The sequence below is a fragment of the Canis lupus genome, chromosome 1 (genome assembly GCF_003254725.2).
Source record: "Canis lupus dingo isolate Sandy chromosome 1, ASM325472v2, whole genome shotgun sequence".
In the NCBI taxonomy this organism is placed as follows: domain Eukaryota; kingdom Metazoa; phylum Chordata; class Mammalia; order Carnivora; family Canidae; genus Canis; species Canis lupus.
Window position 1 is genome coordinate 38,046,234 of NC_064243.1, and position 24,699 is coordinate 38,070,932.

The 24,699-nt window shown below is 37.1% G+C and overlaps 1 protein-coding gene across 40 annotated transcripts in view; it reads right to left on the minus strand.

Annotated features, from left to right (window-relative positions):
* The window catches only part of LOC112644266 (DDB1- and CUL4-associated factor 13-like), a 205,509-nt gene that overhangs the window by 69,001 nt on the left and 111,809 nt on the right, over positions 1–24,699 (minus strand). For 6 of the 40 annotated variants that reach the window (XM_049113553.1, XM_049113559.1, XM_049113549.1 and 3 more), the window contains 2 exons: positions 23,395–23,439; positions 19,502–21,391 (listed from right to left, as the gene is read on the minus strand). The exons of 7 other annotated variants lie outside the window; for them this stretch is intronic. In XM_049113553.1, coding sequence (XP_048969510.1) covers positions 20,052–20,972 — 921 coding nt within the window. In that variant the 5' untranslated portion in view covers positions 20,973–21,391; positions 23,395–23,439 and the 3' untranslated portion in view covers positions 19,502–20,051. Of the gene's footprint in view, positions 1–3,709; positions 3,725–11,279; positions 11,371–11,402; positions 16,824–16,895; positions 16,911–17,835; positions 17,897–19,501; positions 21,392–23,394; positions 23,440–24,699 lie in introns of those variants that run through there. 27 more of the 40 variants (XR_007412643.1, XR_007412629.1, XR_007412624.1 and 24 more) reach the window with 21 other exon arrangements.

A 24,699-nucleotide genomic window follows, 5' to 3' on the forward strand; every position in this document is an offset into this window, starting at 1 on the left:
GCTTCTTTAATTATGTGCTGAACAACCCTGCAGCTCCAAATTAGAGTTCTCTCAGAGTCTAATGGTGATTCCTATTCACTTTTTGTGCTCTGCCCTAGAATGCAATAGACCCACCAGCTCCTACTACTTCTACTTGGTTTACCCCCTAAAATACTGGTGTGTGGTCTGACCATCTGAACTGATTTTCTTACAAGCAATTCTGAATCATACTTCTAGAAAATATCAGCATGATAAGCAAATGAGATGAACACTTGGCCTAATAGCTACTAAGTCTTACTACAGGTTGTTATATTGAAAACAGTATATCAATGTAAAAAGAGACAAATTGACCTAAAGATCATAATTGCTGTGAGATAGACTCACTCATATCTCAGAATTTATTACATAATAAAGATGCATCACAAATCAGACTGTTTATTAAGTGATGATAATTGCTTATGATGGAGAAAAATCCATACCTACTGTCACAAAGATGGAATTCAGATATATTAAAGAAATAAATCTAGAGAAATCATAAAGGCAGAAAACAATGTGACCTAAGGTTAGGGAGGAACTTCTTTTTTTTTTTTAATTAATTTATTTATTTGAGAGAGTGTGTGTGTGCATGAAAGGGGAGGCATGACAGGGGAGAGGAGCAGAGAATGAGACAGACAGGAAGCAGACTCCTTGCTGAGTGGGAACACCAATGTGTGGGGCTTGATCTCAGAACCCTGAGATTATGACCTGAGCCAAACCCAAGAGTCAGATGCTCAGCTGACTGAGCCACCCAGGTGCCCCAGAGGGATCTTCTTAAATAAAATTCCAAAAACACCATAGATGCATTTAGTCACATCAAATTAATAATTTCTGTGAATAAAGTTAACATAAAGGTGTCACAGAGACATGATATTTGTCATGTCTAAAACCAAAGGAAATGATTATCTAGGACATATAAGGAACTCATATAAACATGAAGAAAAATACAAGAATCTCAAATTTTAAAGAAAGGTAAAGGATATTTGAGCCAATTCATAGCCAAAGAAACCCAGATATTTAACAAAATGCAGGGTTGTTGTCCAAAGTCATTAGTCATCAGAGAAATGCAATTTAAAACAAAAAATGTGGTACTACTTTATGCTTATCAGATCCTAAATACAAAATGTTGAGTGACAAAAAGAAGAAACAAGTACCATGTATGTAAATTAAAGCTACATGAAATAATGCATGGCTTACACAAATGCTTTAAAAGAGAATAATATAAGCTAAACACATGTTGGGAAGTGCAAAGGTGAGGAGTGGACCGGGGGCCTTGCAAAGACCAATGAGCACTAGATGACCAGAACTGCAGAGGATTAATAAGGAACCCTTGGATCATTAATATAAAGCAAATCCGTAGAACACAGATTAAACTAAACTACTGTCATGTGGGATTTCCAATTTCATCTTGGGAGTCCTACCCCCAAGACATCCCACTCGGAAGTTCTTCCCTGTGAATCTCCTGGTTCCCCACAGGCCTAATCATTTTTCTACAGGCTAAGATGGCTCTTCATCTAGTTTTCCAAATATTTAAATTCTTATAAAAATGTAGCACTAGAATAGACAAGTGATGGGTATATATATATATATCCTGAAATTTCAACCAAAATTTTTTCCTCTCACTTTCTTGCATCCTCTTTTCCACCTGTTCACTCAAAAGAATGCATTGCCTCAGGGATTGGATAATATAGCAGAGAAGCAGAGAAAATCTTTTTGGTGTTAAAAAGTATAGCTATGAAGTACATAACTTCTAGGCCATAGAACATCATATTTGGAAAATTAGATAAAGAACCAGTCCAGCTTGTCCTCACACTCCAGTAACATGGTCAGGACTGTAGGGAACAAGGAGAATCACAGCAGAAGCAGGGTTTAGATGACTGTGGGTTCCTGAGCAACATGTCCTATAAGAAGGTCTCCCAAGAGAGAGTTGGGAATCCAAGATTAGACCCAACTGGACTGCTAGCCTCAGGGGAGAATCTAAAGCCAACAAGAGTCCTGTATTCCTCAGCTTGTCCCCCCAGCATGGTGCCGGGACAGGCCTGAAGCCACATTATAGAACGCCCTGAAATAATGCATAACAGCCCCTGTGCCTGACAGAAGAGCAGCGACAACTGCCCTGAGAGCCCTTTGTATGGGCAAGGGCCTAAAGTCATAAGGGGATTGGGGACCCCTTGGCTGAGTCCATGTGGATGAAGAATGATTTCAAGGAAAGGCTTTCTTTACCCCTTCTTAGTCTCTGCCCTAGAACTTAGACATAACCCCACAAAAAGGAGGGACACTCCACTCACTCAGTGGTTCTCAATGTAGCACTATTTTACCTCCCAGCAGACATCTGGTAATGTCTGGAGAAACATATCATTGTCACAACTAGAAAGTGCTACTGGAATCTGGTAGGCAGGGGTCAGGGATGCTACTGAACATTCTATAGCACACAGAAAAATACCCCAAAACAAAGAATGATCCAGCCCCAAATGTCAGGAGTGTCAAGATTGAGAAACATTCCCTTAGACTAAGGTTAAATCTGGACTACTTGGCATAATAAGAAATTTATAGTACAAATTGTGTATTTATAAACAAAGAAAATTACACCTAATTCCTGAATTGAATTGTGCAACCATTTATTTATGCTAAGGAATACATGATCTAATATAAAACCATCAGCAATCGTCAGTTTTGGATTTAATGAAGAGGTCCTGAGAAGGGAAGAAAAGTTTAAGTGGCTTAAAGTCAGATAAAGTGCCCTCCTCACAAGGAGGGCAGAGAAGCAGACGCATGAATACAGAGACTAGAAGCTCACAGCAATATCTACAGCCAATGAGAGGAGGCAAACTCTTGGGGAAGTCATCCCTGGAGCAACTTTCGGGGGACAATGAGCTGTTCCTAGGCAAGGCTAATGAGGAACATCAGCACTTTTCAGACAGGTAAGATTGTAATTTCTTACAGATTCTTAAAGTTTACTGAGAAGGAGGTGTGAGAACCCCAAGACTACCCACTTGCTAGGAAGAAAGCAGAAGAAAAACCTGGAAGTACTTTCAAAATAGCATGAATGAAAGCAAAAGTCAGAAAATTTTTTTTTAAAAAAGGAGCAAAGGAGAAGGAAAGAGGGGAAGGGAGGCATGGGGGTGGGGCGGTGAGAAAGAATGAACTAGAAACAATTGCAAGAGGTAATAAATAAATTACTCTTACATTAATGACATGCCAAAGTGTTCCATTTTTATGGGAAAGCAAATAACTATGAAGTATCACCAACATAAACACTGATTAAAGGAGATTAAATGTCTTGAGATGAAATGTCATAACATTACACGGTGTCAGTCTGCGCTGTTCTCAAAATGTTAATGACCTCCAGCCTTGGCTGCTTCCATTACCGGTGATCTCAGGGGAGAGAACCTCAGCTGCCTGGCTCCCAGGAGGAGCCCAGAGCCTGGGCCCATCTCCTCGCTGTTAATAGATAAAATTTCACTGAAAATGATTCGGTGACATTTGGCCATAATTCAGAAGGGACTACATTTTTTAAAAAAGAATTTTTCTTTTATCAGAAAGTACTTGGCGTTTATCTTACTATTTCAATAATGTTCCAGACCTGATTCAGTCAGTCTTCAATACTCTTTGGAATAAATTTTCTATCCTTTAACAGTGACATTTCCCCAGCAACAGTAGCATCCTCAAGAAACTTAGGAGTGAGGGTTCATCATTTTACAAGCGAGTTCTGTCCAAAAAAAGCATGGGTCAGGATGAATTTTAACTATTTTACTAGGGCTGATCCCAGAATTCTTCATGAAGTGTTAATTTAGAGTATGCTCTCAATGGCCATGTCCCTTTATTTATTTTAATAAAAATCATTAGTACTGTCAACCTCCACCATTATTTTTGCCTCCAAGCCAAATAAAATAGGTTAACACCCTGTGGTCATTTTACGGATTAGTCATCCTTTCCTGCCTTTTCTACTGACCCAATTTCTCTCACACAGTCAGGATTGAGGACCCTTTAACACATGGACCTCAGTTCACGTGTATCTGGTACCTTTGTGTTTCTGTGGGATGTAAGTGTGTACCAATGGTTATGGTTGGTGCAATTTTGTCCACGTTGGTTCAGCAAATGCTTGTTGACTTTTCATTAAACACGAGCCTTCTAATTAGTTCCTTCTCTCAAGAAATTTCTAACACCAGGAGTGACAGAACAATGTGGGGCAGTATAGGTAAGTGCCACTTCTGGTGCTTAGAGTGCTCAGTCATTAAGAGGAACAAGATAAGACTTTCGGCTGGAGATATCACAGGAGGGTTACACAAAAGGGATTTTGTAAATTGTTGACAGAGACGTATTGAATAAACATTCTATCTGCCCTGAGTAGCCGCTAACCATATGTGGCTATTTAAATTTAAACTAAGCACACCAAAATAAAATTTGAAATCCAGTCAAGCTAGCCACACTTCAAGTGTTCAATAGCCACATGTGGCTAGTGGCTACCATATTGGACATTTCCATCACTGCAAAAAAATGTATTGCACACTTCCATTCTAAGCTAAAGAAATGGGATAATCACGCATGAGAAACTCCGGGTGTTTTATAGGTAGACACTGGGAAACACCCCACATTTGTTGGAGCATAGAGTGGGAGTAAAATAGCAGTGGAAGATAAGACTGGAAAGGGAGGTTGAAATCAAATTGCAGTTAGTCTTGAATATATTCATCTGGAATTGAGACTTTGGAGCACAAAACTGAGATTTAGGATTAATCTTTCATAATATATAAAATGATGACCTAAAAAAGCAACTGGACAATGAGTCCTCAGCCACAGCTATACATTAGAATGTGGAAGGAAATTTCTTACCCAATATCAGGCCACATCCCAGATGAACTAAATCAGAATCACTGAAGGTGAGACTCAGACATCAATGTTTTTTAAATCTCCCCAGGTGATTTTGATGTGCCAGACTTCAGGGACAACCACTGTTTCTGCGTGCACTTCTCCCATTTCTGTCGATAATAACCTCTTTCCTCTGATTAGTATCCTCTCATACTTTCTACCCAATGCTGGTGGTGTTGCCAATCACAATAAACTAATTCCTTGGTCACAAGAGTTGGTCTTGGAACCACATGTTGGCAAAGCACAATATGCTGGTATTGCTGTCTGTGATGATTGGCCCAGGCTTAGACCATAATCCAAGTCAGGCAAATGAGAGCTTGTTCTGGGGTTGAACATACATATGTCTGGTTAGGCTCTCTATTTCATCTAGGAGGTCACTAAGCTGGAATAACATTAGCCTGAAAATCTCTGTGAATGTGTTCTTCTCACCACCACCATAATTGCAGTGCAGTGTAGAAAGCCATCCACACAAGAATATCACAAAATTCACAGATACAAGCACAGTTGAAAGATCTGAAAAAGGGAGTACCAGCGAAGAGAAACAAAGAAGACCTGATGGTATATCTTAGGTTCCTGGTGGACTCCCTGGAACTGAGTCCTCCTCTCGATTTCCCAGTCATATGAATCAAGAAATTACCTCCTATTCCTGTTTTGTCTTCTTCTGCCTAAATTTGCAATGGGTTTAATCATTTTAAACAGTAAAAAATATAGAGAAATGTAGAATGTAGCTTTACCAAACATGTTTGACCACAGAACCCTCTTTCTTAGAATACCTATTAACAACCTCTGGACACTAACCTTTTTTTTTTTTTCCCAGAAGAGCTACAGAGGGTAACTGAAATGTGAGGGCCCTCTCTGAGTATGATAAGCAAGAGAAAAGATGTGTGAGAGCACTGAAGTACCTAAGAGGTGGGTCAGAAAGGGAAGTGAGCCCAAAGAAGGAAGCCAGGGAAGGGTAGTAAAAGGGGTTGTCATCTCCTATATCTGACCATGATGCCTTGAGTTTGTATATGAACACAAACTTGATCTATGTTGGCTACATGGTTCACACTCCAAGGGTAATCAAATCGCCTCAATCTTGTGCCATTCTGGAGGAGACCTGCCTCAGGTCAAGTCCAAGACTAATATAGGCTACTGTACTATAGGATGGAGGTTTGGAGTGAAGAACAAAAACTATCAAAGCTCAGGTGTCCACATAGTTTGTTATACTTGGCTTTTGTCTCAGATAATAGTTCCCTTTGGATTACTTTTTTCTTAATAAATTCATGGAACATATTTATTAAAATGAACCCAGGGCACCTGGGTTGCTCAATCAGTTAAGCATCTGATTTTGGCTCAGGTCATGAGCTCAGAGTCCTGGGATTGAGCATCAGGAGTCGGCTTCTCCCTCTCCTTTTGCCCCTCCCCCCACCCATGTTCTAAGGTCACTTTCAATTCAAAGGGTCCATCTCTCCACATGATGGGGCCCATACATCCTTGGAGAGAGGATTTTGGCCTGTGACCAAACCAAAATGTGTATTTGAGGTTACCCAGGGGTTCAAATGACCAACTTTTAGTCAAAGGCTGGGAGGATAGACAAAAATTTCTATAGTACATGCACACTCATGTCCAGTTCACTATCCCCAAATACTCTCTTTTGAATCTGTTTAATTGACCAGGATTAGGGATCACAGCCAGTTCCCCATCTCTTTCCACATAGAAAACATAAACAACAACATACTCCACTTTTTCCCAGCCATCCCCAGCTACTGACTAATAGGGGCTTATTGTGTTCTGTGTTAATGAATCATGAGTGGAGGCCAGTGAAGCAGACCATGTATCAGAGACAGGAAACATAATTGGTTGGATGAGAAAAGTAGATGGGGATTAGATCTACTCACAGGAAGGGGAAATAAGGCTCTGATCAAAGAAGAAAATACCTGGTAGGGTAGGCATTTTTTCTACCCCTGAAATCCTGCCAGTGCTGCAGTCTCCTATGATTTTCACTCTAGGACCCAACCTTTTTCCTTACACCACCTCAGGCATTTTATGTAACTTAGCTCAGGCAATTTTCAGATGCCAGTCTCTATAGGATGTGCTCTGTATTTTAAAGAAATTTTACAATATATTTCCATTTATGGCATTTTAAAGTGTAGGCTTCTATGACATATGATAAAGAAAAATCTCTTCCCTGAAAGGAGTTTGCTTAAGATGCCCTTTATAAGGACTCTTTCAGTTCTAATAGTGAATGACTATATTTAAAAGATGAATGTATTATATGAATACAGAAAATAAAAATCTGAGAGATAAGATCCTAAAGTCAAAAGCAGAGAATGGAGAGATGTAAGAAATTTTGTTCTGTTATTTCCATAATCAGGGGGGAAAAAGTTTCAGGCAGATCCCTTTGGATTTACTAAATAAACATATTTGTGGATAGGAAATTCAAGAGACTTTTGGCAATTGAGGAATTCAGCTGTCTCAATATTCACTGTGTCAATCATACAAAGACACTTGGTTTTCACCAAGCTTCCTGGGGTCCAAATCACCTGGCAAAGATGAAGTGTTCTGAACAGTAACAGGCTATGTAATCATAAAGATCCTATGCATTATCCAAAATCGAGCTGGTTTTGTCAAAGTCATAGGGATTTAGATACCCTCCTGGTGAGAAATATCTTCCCATTCTATCAATCCATTCGTTTAAAAAAAAAATACTGTACCCTAAACCTGTGGGCTTCAAAATTTCCTTTTAAAGTCTATAGATGTCCAATATAAAAATTATATAAAAGGTCCTATAGGTAGTAGGGGAACAAAGAGTTCTTTGAGTTTTCTTTCGCTATTCCTTCCATAATCCTGGAGATTCCAGTGTGTAAATTTTGAAAACCACTATACCAAATTATTTTCTTCATTGGTTGACAAGTATAGCACCCCTTGATATTGTGCAATATAGCATCTCAGCCCAAATGACCGAAAAGCAGCAATTAGTTTTCAAGAACTAGGAAGTTTTTGTATCTTCTGGAGTCTCCTTTAAAAATGCAAATGTTCCTTGGAGGAGAAACATCTTAAGCAATCATGAGGAATTATTTTATCAATTCAATTTGCAATTCAGAAGCAGAGCTTACAGCAAAGCCCTGTAGGATTGGGCACAGATAATGGAGGTAAAGGAACTAAAACAGATGTAACCACGGAAAAACTTATTTCCTGAAGTCACACAGGACACACTTAATGGTCTAGCAATAGTTTTTAAATAAAGATAATTATGAAATGGCTAGCATTTGAATGCACCCTGGGTGCCAGGTACTCTTCCAAGTCTTACTCTATGTTTGAACTCACTTTGTGTTTTCCTTTATTCCTTTATGTATCACCCACAACTATGTGGTAAAAGTACTGCTTTTCTGCTCATATTACAGATGAAGAACTGAGGCATAGAAGTGTTAAGGCCACACAACTAGTAAGGGGCAGAGCCATGATGCAAATCCTACAGTGTGACTCTGGGGCTTGTGATAACCTCACCTTGGTTCACCTTCCTGAGAGAAGGACAATTATTTCAGTTCTTCCCAGCACTTCCAAAGAGTGGCCTCTTTGACCTTTAATTCTCTAACCTCCATGATCCTCTTAAATTTGGTTGATAAGTCCAGAGGAAACAAGAAAGATAAATCCCCAGTGAGCTACCTACTTAAAGTATAGTTGACATACAATGCTATATTAGTTGTAGGTACACAACACAGTGATTTGGAAATTATGTACATTTGTAATGCTCACCATGATCAGGGTAGTTACCTTCAGTCATCATACACAATTGTTACAATATTATGGACTATATTCTTTATGCTGTAATTTTCGTCCCAGTGATTTATTTATTTTATAACTAGAAGTTTGTACCTCTTGTTCGTCTTCATCTCTTTGCCCATCTCCCATCCTCCTCTCCTTTAGCAATGATCAGTTCTCTGTATTTATGAGTCTGTTTGTCTTTTTGTTTGTTTATTTGTTTTGTTTTTTAGATTCCACATGTAAGTAAAATCATATGGTATTTGTCTTTCTTTGTCTGACTTATTTCACTTAGCATATTACCCTCTAGGTCCATCCATTGTCACAAATAGCAAGATTTCATTTCATTCTTTCTTATGGCTAAGTAATAGTCCACTGTGTTTGTGTGTGTGTGTGTGTGTATAAATATATATTGTTTATCCACCCATCTGTCAATAGACACAGGTTGCTTCCATACTTGGTTTCATAAATAATGCTTCAATGAATACAGGATGCATGTATCTTTTCGAATTAGTGTTTTTGTATTCTTTGGGTAAATACCAAACAGTGGGATTACTGAATCATATGGCATTTCTATTCCTAATTTTTTGAGGAACCCCTATACTGTTTCCCACAGTGACTGCACCAATTACATTACTACCAACAGTACATAAGCATTCCTTTTGTTACCACATAATTATAAACACTTCTTACTTTTTTGATCCTCACCATTGTGACTCATGTGAGGTGACATCTCATGTGGTTTTGATTTGCATTCTCTAATGATTAGTGAAGTTGAGCACCTTTCATATAACTGTTGGCTATTTGTATGTCCTCTTTGGAAAAATGTCTATTTGGATCCTTTGCTCATTTGTAATTAGGTTGTTTGTTTTTGTTTTTGTTTTATACTATTGAGTCATATGAATTATTTTCTTTGCTTGCTTTTTGGATACTAACCTCTTATTAGATTTGTGGTATGCAAATATTTTCTGCCTTTTCATTGTGTTGATGGTTTCCTATGTGGAGTAGAAGCTTTTTAGTTTGATGTAGTCTCACTTGTTTATTGTTGCTTTTATTGCCTTTTTGCTGTCAACTTCAAAAAATTATTGCCAAAACCAGCTTCTGCCCTATGTTTTTAGGAGTTTTATGGTTTCAGATCTTATGTTCAAGTATTTAATCCATGTTGAGTCGACTTTTGTGAGTGATGTGAGATAAGGGTTCAATGTCATTCTTTTGCATGACTATTCAGTTTTCCCAGAACCATTTATTGAGCCTATCCTTTCCCTATTGTTGGCTCCTTTGTAGAAAATCAAGTGACTATTATATGCATGGGTTTATTTCTGGGCTCTCTATTTTGTTCCACTGATCTATGTGTCTGTTTTTATGCCAGAACCACACTGTTTTGGTTACTGTAGCTTTAAAAAAAAAAGATTTTATTTATGTATTTGAGAGAGAGAGCACAAACAAGAGCTGGGGGTGCAGAGGAAGAGAGAGAAGCAGACTCCTTACTGAGCAGGGAGCCCAAGGCGGGAGTTGATCCCAGGACCCTGGGATCATGACCTGGGCCAAAGACAAATGCTTACCTGACTAAGCTACCCAGGTACCCTAATGTAGCTTTATAGCAGAGTTTGGAATCAGGAAGTATGATGCCTCCAGTTTTTCTCTTCTTTCTCAAGTTTGCTTTGGCTACTCAGGGTTTTTGTAGTTCCATACACATTTTAGGATTTTTTTTTTCTATTTCTGATAAATGTCATTGGAATTTTGAAGGGATGACATTGAATCTGCAGACTGCTTTGAGTAGTATGGACATTTTAACAATATTAGTTCTTCTGATCCATGAACATGGAATATCTTTCCATTTATTTGGGGCCTCTTCAACTTATCTTACCAGTGTCTTATTGTTTTCAGTGTACAGATATTTTATCTCCTCAGTTAAAATTATTTGTAAGTAATCTATTCTTTTTGATGCTAATTTAAATGATATGTTTTCTTGATTTCACTTTCTGATTCTTCATTGTTGGTATATAGGAATGCAACTAATTTTTGTGTATTGTTTTCGTATCCTGCAACTGTACTGAAATCATTTTTAGTTCTAAAGTGTATATGTGTGTGTGTGTGTGTGTGTGTGTGTGTGTGTGTAGAAAAGACTTGACATTTTAAAGATGATTTTCCTGGGGATCCCTGGGTGGCTCAGCGGTTTAGTGCCTGCCTTCAGCCCAGAGCATGATCCTGGAGTACTGGTATTGAGTCCCACATCGGGCTCCCTGTGTGGAGCCTACTTCTCCCTCTGCCTGTGTCTCTGCCTCTGTGTGTGTGTGTGTGTGTGTGTGTCTCATGAATAAAATAAATAAAATGTTTTTTAAAAAAAGATGATTTTACCCAACTAATATTGATACAATGCAATCCATTAAAACTCTGATCAAGATTTCTTTTTCTTCTTTTTTTTTGGAAATTGGCAGCTTGATTATAAAATTTATGTAGACTATTCAAAATAATATGTGAAAAGAATTAAAAAGTTGGAGAATATACTCCATTGATTTCAAGATTTACTATACTACTTAGTAACCAAAGTAGTATGATATGGTATAAAAATAGGTCAATGGAACCAAATAGAGATTTTATTTTTTTTTATTTTTTATTTTTTTTTCAAATAGAGATTTTAGAAGTAAACTCACCTTTATATAGTCAATTGATTTCAAAAACATGCCAAGGTAATTCATTTGGGAAACAATCTTTTCAACAAATGGTGCTTGAACAATTGGACATCTGAAGTCAAAACAAAATAAATTTAGTCCACCTTTACCTCACATCCTACAAAATCTAACTATAATGCATTATAGACCTACAATATGGAACTAATACTACAAAACTTCTGGGAGGAAACATAGAAGAAAATCTTTGTGACCTTAAATTAGGCCAAATTTCTTTAAATAGGACACAAAGAAGCACAAAAAATTGATAAAATAGATTTCTTTTTTTTTTTTTTAATTTTTATTTATTTGTGATAGTCATAGAGAGAGAGAGAGAATGAGGCAGAGACACAGGCAGAGGGAGAAGCAGGCTCCATGCACCGGGAGTCCGACGTGGGATTCGATCCCGGGTCTCCAGGATCACGCCCTGGGCCAAAGGCAGGCACCAAACCGTTGCGCCACCCAGGGATCCCGATAAAATAGATTTCTTAAGAATGAAAACATTTGTTTTTCAAAAGATTTTTAAGAAAATTAAAAAGCAATTCCACAGGGTAGGAGAAAATATTTATAAAGCATAGATCTACAAATGATTTGTATTCAAACGTATAAAAAAATCTATGCAATCTAATAACGAAAAATCCATATTTTAAATGAATAGTAGATTTGAATAGAGAGCTCAAAAGAGAAGATATATAGATGGCAAAGAAGCATAAGAAAAGCTCTTCAATGTGATTAACCATTAATAAATACAAACTGAAACCACAATGAGATATTACCCGTCCATAAGAATTGGTAGCAACTGCAACTACCTTAGAAAGAAGGTAAGCAACTGCAATCCCCATACATTGCATATGGAACACATTTCAGAACAGTTTGGCCACCTCTTACAAAGATAAATATACACATACTCTATGACCCAGCAATTTCTCCTTTATACATTTACTTAGAGAAAAGAAAGCATATGTCCACACAAAAATTTGTATGCAAATGTTCATAACAGCTTCCTTCATAATATCCCAAAATGGAAAGAATCTAAATATCTGTCAACTGAAGCATATATAAACAAAATGTGATTCTTTTCCTATCATAGACTACTACTCAGCAATAAAAAAGGAACATAAACACATGTGTGCATCAATATGGATGATTCAAATGTATTACATTAAGTAATACAAAGACTATGCACTCTATGAGTTCACTTTTTATTAAATTCGAGAAAAAAAAATCAGTGATTGTCTAGGCCCAGAAGGTTAGAGAAGGGAACTGATTACAAACACAGCTGGAAATGTTGATGTGAGAGAAATATTCTACATAATAATGTGGTGGGTTGTGCTACTGTACAAAATTCTGAAAATTTGTCAAATTGGACAAAAAACTGGTGAATTTTACTGTATTTGGATCAATAAAGCTGATAAAAATATAAGGAAGAAGATCTCTTTATCATGGTGTTATATCCTTTCTAGAAACAGAATATAAGAAATGAAAGAAAATTAAATGTTTTTAATGAAAAAATAAGGTGTTAATCCAAAATATTTTGTTTTGTATAATGACGTGTATCAGTGAGGGTTTCAGAGAAACAGAACCAATAGGATCTATACATTTATATAGAGGGAGAGAGAGACAGAAATTTATTTTAAGGAACTGTCTCACAGAATTGTGGAGGTTAACTAGTCCAAAACCTACAGGGTAGGCCAGCAGGCTGGAGACCTGGGGAAGAGTCGCAGTTCAAATCTGAAGCAGTCTGCTGGCAGCATTTCCTCTTCTTCCAGAGAAGTCAGTCTTTTCCAACTGATTGGATGACTCCCACTCACATTATGGAGGCTAATATACTTTACTCAGAGTCTACTGATTTAAATGTTAATCTCATCTAAAAAAGACTTTCACAGAAACATCTAGAATAATGTTTGGCTGAATATCTGAGTACCATGACCTGGCTACAGGTCATGACACATCACAGTATATAATTTACAAAGTTCTACTACACATGTTATCTCATTTGTTCCTTGTATCAGCCACATAGATAGAAGCTACTACTCCTACCATATTTTGGGCAAGAAACTGAAATTTCAAGAAGGCTAATGACTTCCCATTTCTCATAGCTGGCAAAGGGTAGTTCAACAACTCCGAGCAATCATCCTATCTCCCCAACTGCATGCTCTTTCATCCTAAGTGCACTAGAGAGAGACAGTAAAAGGAAGGGCTTAAATATATCCTTTGTTCCTTATAAATTCTTCACTGGCATTTCTCCAAGCCCAAGACATTTAAGGGTTATATAATTTTTCATGTTCACTTTTAGAGTTAGGTAAAATCGATAATATCTTTTATAAAGACTTACTTCACTTTTATCCCCTGACAAAATGAAGTTAACAAACCAGCAAACCACTGATTAAATAGAGGCAGAAAGAAAATAACATCTAAAAATGAAATTCCTACTTGCTTTCTCCTGCTATTTGTTTCAAAGGCAGTTTTATCAAAGGGGTGGGAGGAAGTCACCGACTCCACAAAAACCTGCCAACACACATAGAAAGGAGGAAAACTTTACAAGGTGATAAACTCTGGGTCTTCCAAACTAATTTATTTAATTAACATTTTTCCTCACCAACCAACAAATAACATAGAACTTATTTTAAAACTTCATCACCTTCTAAATTTTCAAGGTAAAGGGTCAGAAATTTCTTCACTTCATTCATTTTTACTTAATTTTAAATTCATGTTGGAGCTACATAGAAAGAGTCATTTATTTAAGGACTATTAGCATTTGCCTTTCTGGAGAAAGATGGAAGAAATTCCTTTGGTGTTACGTTTTCCCTCCCACTGGCAGGCTGGCTGACCTTGAAGAGAGCAAGCTCAGCTCCTTGGGTCTCTATCTGTAAAATTAGTATAATATTGACTTCACATAAGTGTTGGAGAAAGATGTATTAATGAGCACATAAACAACTGGAGCTCTGGCATCAAAGCACTGCTCCACATGCCCTTACACTATGTACTCTCAAGGCTCCTCAGCAAGGCCTTCCCATGGCTATACCACCATTGCCCTCCATCCCAGGCCCACTTCAGCCTGATTCTTCTTGGCCCATCAAAGTGGTCTTTGCATTCTCTCTTCAACAAAGGCTCCCAGACACAAGAGACACAGGAACTAGCTGTCTTCCTTTCCTTCAATACTGCCTCTTAAGGAGCAATGGCATCTAAGAAACCTCAAAGAGCAATAGCAAAATTGTTTGTATGTAGACAAAGATTTCTGATTCTTGATGTACACAAAATAAAGATCTTTAAAAAAAAACCTACACAAGAATCAGTCCTACAGTAAAATATTGGCAGTCAACTGGAAATGAGCATGGAGTGAAATGTTAACAATCACAATGATAACAGTCAGTTACCTTTAAAAAAAAAAAAAAAGATTTATTTATTTATTTATTTATTTATTTATTTATTTATGAGAGAGAGAGAGAGAGAGAGAGAGGCAGAGACACAGGAGGAGGGAGAAGCAGGCTCCATGCCGGGAGCCCGATGTGGGACTCGATCCCAGGACTCCAGGATATCGCCCTGGGCCAAAGGCAGGTGCTAAACCACTGAGCCACCCAGGGATCCCCTCAGTTACCTGTTTTAATGAATGCTTGTTCAAGGCCAAGAATGAACATTGTTATTTAATTTTTATACCAGGTAAGCAATGGAGGTGTGACCATTCCTACTTTACAGATAAAAAATTGATCAGAGCTAAAGAAGTTAAAGAAATTGCTGACAGCTAATAGAGTCAGGGTTTGACACCATATGAAAGAGGAAGACCCTGTACATTTATTCATCATTTATCGCCTTGTGCACAAAATAAAAGAGCTAATATGAAATCAAAAAGGATAATGGGGACCAATTGTACTGGAAGAGGATGTGAGACATAGGGAACCCAGAGCCCATGTCAAGGCACTAAGTGGGCACGACTGAAGGGAAGGCAGAGAGGGTGCATGCTCTGAGATGTAAAGGCACCTACTCTTCCCTCCTGGTACCACCACACTCCCAAAGACTCATAGTTGAGAGTTTTTATTTTTTGCCATATTTTCCATCAACTACAATTCTTAAAATTGTAATTAATAGGCACATCTTTTATGCAAAGCTTTCTTTTGGAAATTGATTGGAAGCAGATAGATGGGCGAGGCAGCAGGGGAAAATACTAAGTAGAAAGGGTGGTAAGTGGGTGGATGGGGGTCACCAGAGAGAAAATGAAATCAGAAATATATTCGTACTTGCTTGGGAAAAAATGACTAAGTAAAATAAGTGTGATTATTTGAGGCAGCCAGTCAGTCTGACCTTTATAAAAAGAGCAGAATGATTCTACTTTTCTCCCACTCCAAGTCATTTTAAAGCAATCCATAAAAGTTGACTTCTACCAGAGAGTAGTGGGATGCTGTAGTAGAGCTGTTATCTATGAAAAGAATGCAGTGGGCCAGCATATGCTGTTATTAAAGTATAAGGGTGGTGAACCCCAAAGGAAATGCAGGCAGTTCCTCTTGCTTGACTCATCACGGATATAGCATGTAGAGAAGCTGGGTGAAAATATCTTAAAGGAAAAATTTGATGGGAACAAAGTGGTAAGCTGCCACATCTTCTTAAACCATCTCCACATTTTATCTCTTGCTGTACTCCCAGGCTGGCAGGAGAGAGATGCCATGGGAGGTAGATGGGGCAGTGGCCCAAAGTCTCTCCTCATCAGTGAGCCAGACTGAGTGAAGAAAAAGGTGGGCAATCTCATTTCCTCACTGAATGAGAAGATTCTCTCCTGAAGCCTAAGAAAAGGCGACCACTTATGAGGAAAAAAGAACAAAAAAATGGAAGCTCATAGGTATTCATCTTAAAAGGTTTTCAAGTCTGATGACAGGATTTTGTGATCTTCGCTGTGTGCAAAGGCTTAAGAGATGCCAATGCTCATTAATGCAGAAAGTCAAGGCTTCCCTAAAGGACCTATATTAGTTTCCTAGGGCTGCTGTAACAAAGCACCACAAACTGAGTGCCTTAAAGCAACAGAAATCTATTGTCTCACAATCCTGGAGGCCAGAAGTCTGAATTGGAGTTGTTGGCAGTGCTGTGGTCTCCCTGAAGCTGAAGGGGAAAATCTTCCCTTGCTTCTTCATAAATTCTAGAAGAAGCCATGGATCCTTAGTATTCCTTGCCTTGTAGCCACATCATTCCAGTGTTTGCCTCTGTCATCACACAGCATTCTCCTGGTGTGTCTAGGACTTCACATATCATTTGCCACTTCTAATGAGGACAATAAACATACTGGATTAGGGGCCACTGTAATGACCTCATCTTAACTTGATTACATCTACAAATTATCTCCAGTAAAAGTCATAATTCGCAGATATTGCATAAGACTTCAACATATCTTTTTGGGGAACTCCAAATGCTCATGTTCACATATTTCATTCACTCTCCAAGGAGAACACATCTGCATCATGTCTGTTGACTCTTACAGGAGTAGCTCCATATAGCAGGGTGGTGCATAGTGAGAAGTAGGTTGAGGTACTCAGGGTGAAAAGCCTAAACAAAAGTCCAACAAGAGACAGCAAGGGTCAGGTAGGTAAGAAGCAGCAGATGAGACCAAGAAGTGTTATCAATTTCACGTTACTGGATACAAAAAGAAAGAAGAGCAATGTCAAAGCAATGTCAAATTCCCAGTGAAGTTTAATGAGCTAATGTTTGAAAAACAGCAACAGAATTATTATTTCTCTCACATTCAGTGCTAAAGAGTATAGCTTTAATGCAAGTTTTAGAACATATTATATGAAGGTTGAAAATTTTCCAATAAAATAAAGCCATGCATAGACTCCTGAAACCCACTCTAAAAGCTTTAAACTACCTTATATTTCCAAACAGTGGGGCCAGGACAGATAGATTGCATAAATAAAGCGATTAAACTGTAAAATATTTGAAAATCCATTTTTTTCCAAAGATATATATTAACTAAAATTAGCCTACTACAGGTTTTCTTTCTCCTTTGGGAATATGAGTGGCTCAGTTATTGTAGACTCTATTTCCACTCCAAATATACATAAAAATACTTAGTAAATATAAGACTTTTGAAATACAAAAATGATCCTAAAGGAAATAAAAAATATATAAATAGTTCACAAATGAAAGAATAAATATAAGAGGTGATGTCCCTGCCTCTGGAAGAAAATAAACCCATCAGATCTCAACATAAATCCTGATAGCAAAAAGCTAGGTTTTTAACACCTATCTAGGAACATGAGACATGGAAATAATGCACTTAAATAAAGCCAGGAACTTAAAATAGCCATGTTTTCCATGCAAAGGGAACTGGAAGTGTCAAAGAAATCTGTAGTGTGTTAAAAATATTGGATAGGGAAAAGTTAAATTTCCCAAGAGAAATTAAAATTGTATATCTAATTAGGTGTGAGATCTAAATGGGTACTATGCCAATTGGCACAGGACACTTAATTTGGGAAATGAGTTTAAAAAAAAAAACAATTCTAGATCAATGGAAAATAGTATCTCTCACAGAAGTAAACAAACAACAAAAAGACAATACCTTGAAAAGAACTCAGATCACACGACTCCCACAAATAAATAATTGTGAAGGTGAGCTAACCCTAAGAAATTATAATACAAAGAAATAGAATACTATGAGAAAGTCAGCAATACAAGAGAATAATTAGCATGCTAATTAAAACCTTAAAATAGCATATAAAAAGATTCCCAAATAAGTATATTTAAGTGATTAAAAAATAAGAATGTGAAATAAAGCACTAATAAAGTTAATGACACTGTTTAAAAACACTGATTAGAAAAGATTTAAACATATTTCTAGAAATTAAGAAATAATTATCACTAAAATAAAGCAAGGAATGGGTAAAGTTGTGCATTACATAGCCAGAGAAGATAGGTGAACTGGGAAATAGTCTGGAAAAAATTACCCAGGACTACAAACAATAGAAAATATAAATACACAGTTAAAACATGAAGAATAAATTGAAAAAGTCTAAAACACTTTCAATAGGAGAGTCAGAAGGATAACAGAGAAAATAGTGGCAATGTAGAAATTTAAAGATAAATAGCAGAGAACTTTCCAGAAGAGATCATCAGTCCACAATGTAAGCAAATATAGTAAAATCCTGAGGATAAAAAAAATAAATTTGCACAAGGCACACCAGAATAAATTTTCATAATACCAAATCAAAGAGAAAATATTGAAACCAAGTTGGAGAAATAGAGATCATCTCTAAAAAAGTGACCATTGGGGTGCCTACGTAGCTCAGTCGGTTAAGCATCTGCCTTCAGCTCAGGTCATGGTCCTGGGGTCCTGGGATGAGCCCCACATTGGATTCCCTGCTCAGTGGGGAGTCTGCTTCTCTCTCTTCCCCTTCCTCTGTCCCCCACTTCCAGCTCATGCTCTCTCTCTCTCTCTCAAATAAATAATAAGATCTTTTAAAATAATTAATTAATTAATTAATTAATTAATTAAAAAGTGACCATTAAAAGGTTTGCAGATTTCATATCAGCAAATATAAAGATCAGGAGACAATGGAAAAAATCTGTCTTATGATTTTATAAAAGGTAACCAATTATTCAAAAATAAGTTGCCAGACAAAAACAAGAGGCAACCAACAACAAAGCACCATTATAAATAGAAGAGGTAAACTAAGGTAATCAAAATGAATCCAAATTATTAATCACAAGAAATACAAGTAATAAATGGATTATTTTTAACCATAAAAAAAACAGAGATTTTAAGATAGGACTTTTTAAAAAGTTATTTGTTGTTTACACACAATGTACTTAATACCTAAATATACAAAAGTATTACATTTAAAAAACACCAAAAGATAAACAATACTAAAATAACAAAATATACTATTGCTATAGTAATATTAGGGAATAGAGATTTTAGGCAAAATTTATGTTAGAGATAAAGAAATAATTTTAATAGCATATGGATAGTTCCACATGAAGACAATCCTGAACATACCTCATAACATATAAAGAATATATAAATAAATAAATATAAAGAATAAATAAATATAAAGAACAAAAATTCAAAAAAGCATCCCTAATAAGAGTGAATAAACTATTCTCTCAAACACAATATATGTATGAATTAAACTTCTATAGATGTGAAAACTCGTTAGTGTTTTAAGACAAACATTATCTCCACTGTCATTTACATTTTTCCCATCACAAGTTATTTTTTTTTACAATGCAGAGAAAAGGATGTTTTATCATCTTAAACCATAAGTTATAATTCTTATAAAAGTTATATAAATGCAGACTGATCATCTTTAAACTCTCAAAAAGCCAAATAAAAATAAAGCACAGAAAATTGAATTGAGAAAGTTCTGACATAATTCTTCCACATGTTATGTATCATCAGGAAGAATCACTGCAGTAGTTACCCAAAGTAGCATTAAAGGTAACAAATGAGAGGTTTGGTCTTAAACATAAATTCAAATGTATAGTATATCTACAATAACAGGTCAAAGAGGAAGTATATCTGCAATTTCTAACGGTAATAAACAGTTAGTTTGCAAATACTGTATTCTTGAGTGAAATAAGAAAGCAGATCAGGGTTAAAATGTTGGACAGTCTTAACAACCAGGCCACCTTTCAGGACCATTTCTCACGGTACATAGTGCTCTACCTGTAACTAAACCGTGTGTTATTATTCTAGAACCAGTACTTTATTTGCAGAGTCCGCATATCAATAGGTAACAAATGATTAGACCTCAGGATTGGTAGGGATACCAAGTATTATTTCACAACTGCCACTATGTGTTTCTTCTTCTCTGGGACAATCGACACGGATCCGGGCTTGCTGTGTTTGAGACGATTCACCTCCTTTCGTCGGGGAGCTTCCTTCATGATGCGCTGTCCCTGGATCTGGCTGTAGATGGATTTTGGTAGGTGCCGAGCAATGCGTTTTATGTGAGGATGATGTTGAAATTTCTCCTTCAACTTCTGGTTATAATCTTTGGCTGCTTTTTCTCGTGATGTAAGCACACCCAATTTTTCAGAAGCATTAGCTTTCCATAGATGAATGTTCATTTCATCAGATCCACACATAATATATTTGCTGTCAGAAGTCCATTTCACACAGATAACACGTTGCATTCTCTTTGTGTGATAGACCTCCCTGCTTCTACTTTTGTCCACAGGAAAGATACGAATAGATTTATCAAAACTAGCTGACACAAACTCTTTCCCAGTGGGAGAATAATCCACATCAAGCACCGCAGATACATGATCCATGTGTACCATTACGGGAGTGTCCAGTGCACGCATATCAAAAGTATATAAGTTGTAATCTTCATTTGCTGCAGTAAAAATGAAAGCTTCCATAGGGTTCCAACATATTGTATTTGTCCTCATATCTAAGATGACCTTTTTCAGGGGAGTAGCTTGCCTCATATCATATAGTACTGTATTTCTGTCAGAAGCACAACTTCCCAAGAGAAATGTCTCAATTGGATTAAATTTAACACTACTTATACTGTCGAATCCCCAGGTCATTGAACATATAGGACTTGTTCTTTGCTCATCCCAAATGTCTACTTGCTGTCCACATGTGGCAAAAACAGCTTCTTTCCAGTGATGATCAATTCCTGTATACACTGTCTTTCCTAGTATTGTATGCAATGGTTCCTCCTCTTCTCCATAGCCTGGTCCATCCATTTTCCACTGCTTCACAGTTTTGTCATCACCAACAGTAAAAAAAGAAGTCCCACAAAATCGAGTACATATTCCTCGTACAAAACCTTCATGTGCTTGTATTGTGCGGATACATTTTCGTTTAGTCAAATTCCAAATTCTAACCTCTCCATCACATGCCCCAGAAAGGACAGCAGCCAGGCTCTTTGGATGCTTTGCCAAGCAATTGACTCCATCTCGGTGACCATCCAGGGAAGCAAGAAATGGTTTTGCAAATACCCGTTCCAGTTTGGTAGCATTTAAAGCTCTTACATACTCTATTGGGACCTCAAAAGGATGTAAGGTAGGATCATAGTTTCTTGGAACTCGTTGTAAGTCCAGCTTGGTTTTCGCAGACTAGTTGTCCGGGTTCCGGCTCAGCATCTTCACCTTCATTTTGGCTGCTGGGCGTCCCCACAAGTTATTTTTTTAAACAAGTTTAATAATAAATAGTTAAGCTTCTTACTTTAAACAACTTTTTTAAAAAATAAAAAAATAAAAATAAAAATAAAAATAAAAATAAAATTAAAAAAACAACTTTTTTTAAAATCTTTTTTTATAGAGTGGCTCTCTGTGTATAAAAAAGTCTCATAAACATTGATGCTGAGAGAAAGTAGGTCACAAAGTCATAGAGAACATCTAATAACTAAGACTAAGCCTAGGGCTCCTAATTGTAAAAATCAATGTTCTTTACATGTTACCAATCGCCTCTCAAGCATCTTGAAGAAATTATTAGAAAAATAAAATCATTTCTATCATCCAGTATTTATGATGTGTGTGCACTGTCTAAAAAGTGCATATGATGATGACTCAGACATACACAGACTATGTGTATTATCTTTTTTTAAAGATTTTTATTTATTTATTCATGAGAGACACAGAGAGAGCTAGAGGCATAGGCAGAGAGAGAAGCAGGCTCCCTGTGGGGAGCCCAATGCAGGACTTGGTCCCAGGACCCTGGGATCATGAACTAAGCCAAAAGCAGACACTCAACCACTAAGCCACCTAGGCATCTGACTATGTGTATTATCTTAAACACAGATTTCCTTGTCTTTCCATTTTTGGGCTTCCTCCATATTTCTCATTGCTTTTTCTTGGTTTCCACTGAGGGCTACCCTTGCCCTGCCCAACATTTATCTCATCTCTAGGATTCCACTCTGCCTTGTTGCTTTCCAGGTCTATATATTTGATTGGGTCATCTCATTCATTACATTTGCTTCAAGTATCAAGTACTGGTCAAGCTGATGACTCTCAAAGCCATAACTCCATTCTAGATCTCTGTTTTAAACCCAAGAGCAGATATCCATCTTATATTGGGCACCTCTATGTACATAAACTTACTGGTTACTCTCTCAACTTCCTCAGCAGAGTATTACTAAAGTAGATTTTGTGACTCTACTTTTTTGGATCTCTAGACATTTATTCTCACCTATAGCTTATCATCTTTCTTTCCCTGATATTGCCTGGTTGAAATTTAAATATCACTAAAGGCACTGACCTCAAAAATGCAACTTTCACCATTAGAGCAAAAGGATGACTTTAGCTACTACTTCACCGAGAACACATAAATTACTACATATAAATTTTCCCTCTTTAACTCTTGTGCTTTCCCAATTTTTCACTATTGCACCCATGTCCTTTCCTTCCCTCTGACTCTTATTTCAGAAGAAGATGAATCTATTTTGCTTACAGAGATATTCTAGTAAGGCAGATGGGGGTTGTCAGCAAGATATTCCTCATAACTTCTAGTTGCATGCTGAGAATGAAATTGGGAGAAGTGTAATTAATGAGATTAGCCATCTGTACAAGAAGTGTCCCTCAGTAATGAGTGGCTAAAGTGCTTCAGGAACATCCAGGCTCAGTGGCTTCAGCATCCTATCAGAAAATAATTAACCTATCTGGGCTTATAGTTAATCAACTGATCTCAAAGACATGAAATTTCAAGGCAAACAATTTAAATTCAAGTAAACTATTTCTAATGTAGTTTTATTCAATTTATATAACTTTTTAATGTCTCAGCTTTCTCATCTTTGGAATAAGGTTAAGGCTACGTATTTCATGTAACTGTGAAAATTAGGTAAGTTGATTTATACATAGCCTGCATGCACTATCAATTAGAAGTGATGGAGACTGGAATTATAGCTGTAGAAATTTACTAATAATGGTAGTAATTGTTTGCCACTGTTCATTTTAATGTGTAAATAAAAGCAATAAACATGAAACATAGAAAAATGGTGTCAAAGGGCAGTATGACCCTGTACTATAAAGCTGTCCCTTGACCGTTGGTCTAATTTAACTAGTTCTTTTGAAAGGTACATTCCTATGTAGTACTTTGTGCTACCATAGCTCTATAGGCATTAACTATTAATATTACAATTAGCTTTTGTTATTCTGATTCTTTACTCACCAACAAATCCACTGCTTGTAATTTGGCTTCCTAGGTAACTTTCTTCTGTAAGAGAATACGCTGATCAGCCCACAGAAACAGTCCAGTCCTTGTGAAATGTTTACTTTCCATTGTAAAACATTGGTATTCTGGTTTACACAATAATTTCCTGTGAGTTGAATCATTAGAATTCAACTCAGACAGATTTATTATCTGGGTGTATATTGAGTTGTGACATAATAAAATGTATACATAAGCATATATATTTGGTGTTTACCCCTATTTCCTAGCACACAGTTCCTAAAATCTTTGGAATCTCTGAAGAAATAAGTGGGTTTTTTTGTATGCTAATGGGATGACTGGTGGCTAGAAGCTCCCAGATACCCCACCTACAATGGAGAGATGATTGTCAAGGGAACCAACCAAGTAATTATAGGGTTGGAACTTTCAACTCTACTTCTGACATTTATGAAGTAGAGGGGTTGGAGATTGAGTAATTATCAATAGCCAGTGATTTAATCAATCGTGTCTATGTAATGAAACCTCTATAAAAAGTCCTAACCAAAGGGAATTAAAGAACTTCTGGGTTGAACATGTGGAAGTGTTGGGAGGATGGTGCACCTGGAGAGGGCATAGAAGTTCTACCCATTCCCCCAAATCTTGATGTGTGCATTTCTTCCATCTGGCTGTTTCTGAATTGTGTATTTTTATAATAAACTTGTAATCAGGTAGGTAAACTATTTTCCGGAGTTCTGTGAGCAAATTGTCAAACCCAAGGAGGGGATCATGGGAGCCTCTGTGTAGATAGCAAAATGGAGTCTCTCATGTCAAGTGGGAGCCTGAGTCAAGCAATGACACAAGCAGTTAAAAGTATCGCAGCTAGGAGATATCACTGGGAGCAACGTCATCCCACACCCCAGAACTGATAATGAGCAGAACCAGAGGAGGTCTGCAGGGGCCCCAAACCAATCAAATCCCTTTTAAAAAGGGAGGATATGGGCAGCAAACTGTCAGACTCTTCAGACATGACTCCTCTATGTCTGACCACTTAAAAAAGGCAACTGCCACTGAAGGCTCTGCTGGTTTGATTTCTGAACAGAACCAAGATCCTTCACTGCTTAAACATAAGCAGCAGTAACTGCTGAGAGTAGACCCAGACCAGACCGAGGCCTTATCTCAACTGCATACCCACAGACTGATTTCACATTTGGTTCGTTAACTTCCTACACCCTTCTGTTATCTTGTTTGTTTTGTGGTTTGTCTTATGCCCTGCTCTGTGTGCTGTGTAAGAAGCCAAGTTTAATCACATGGTGAAATGTCATGAGT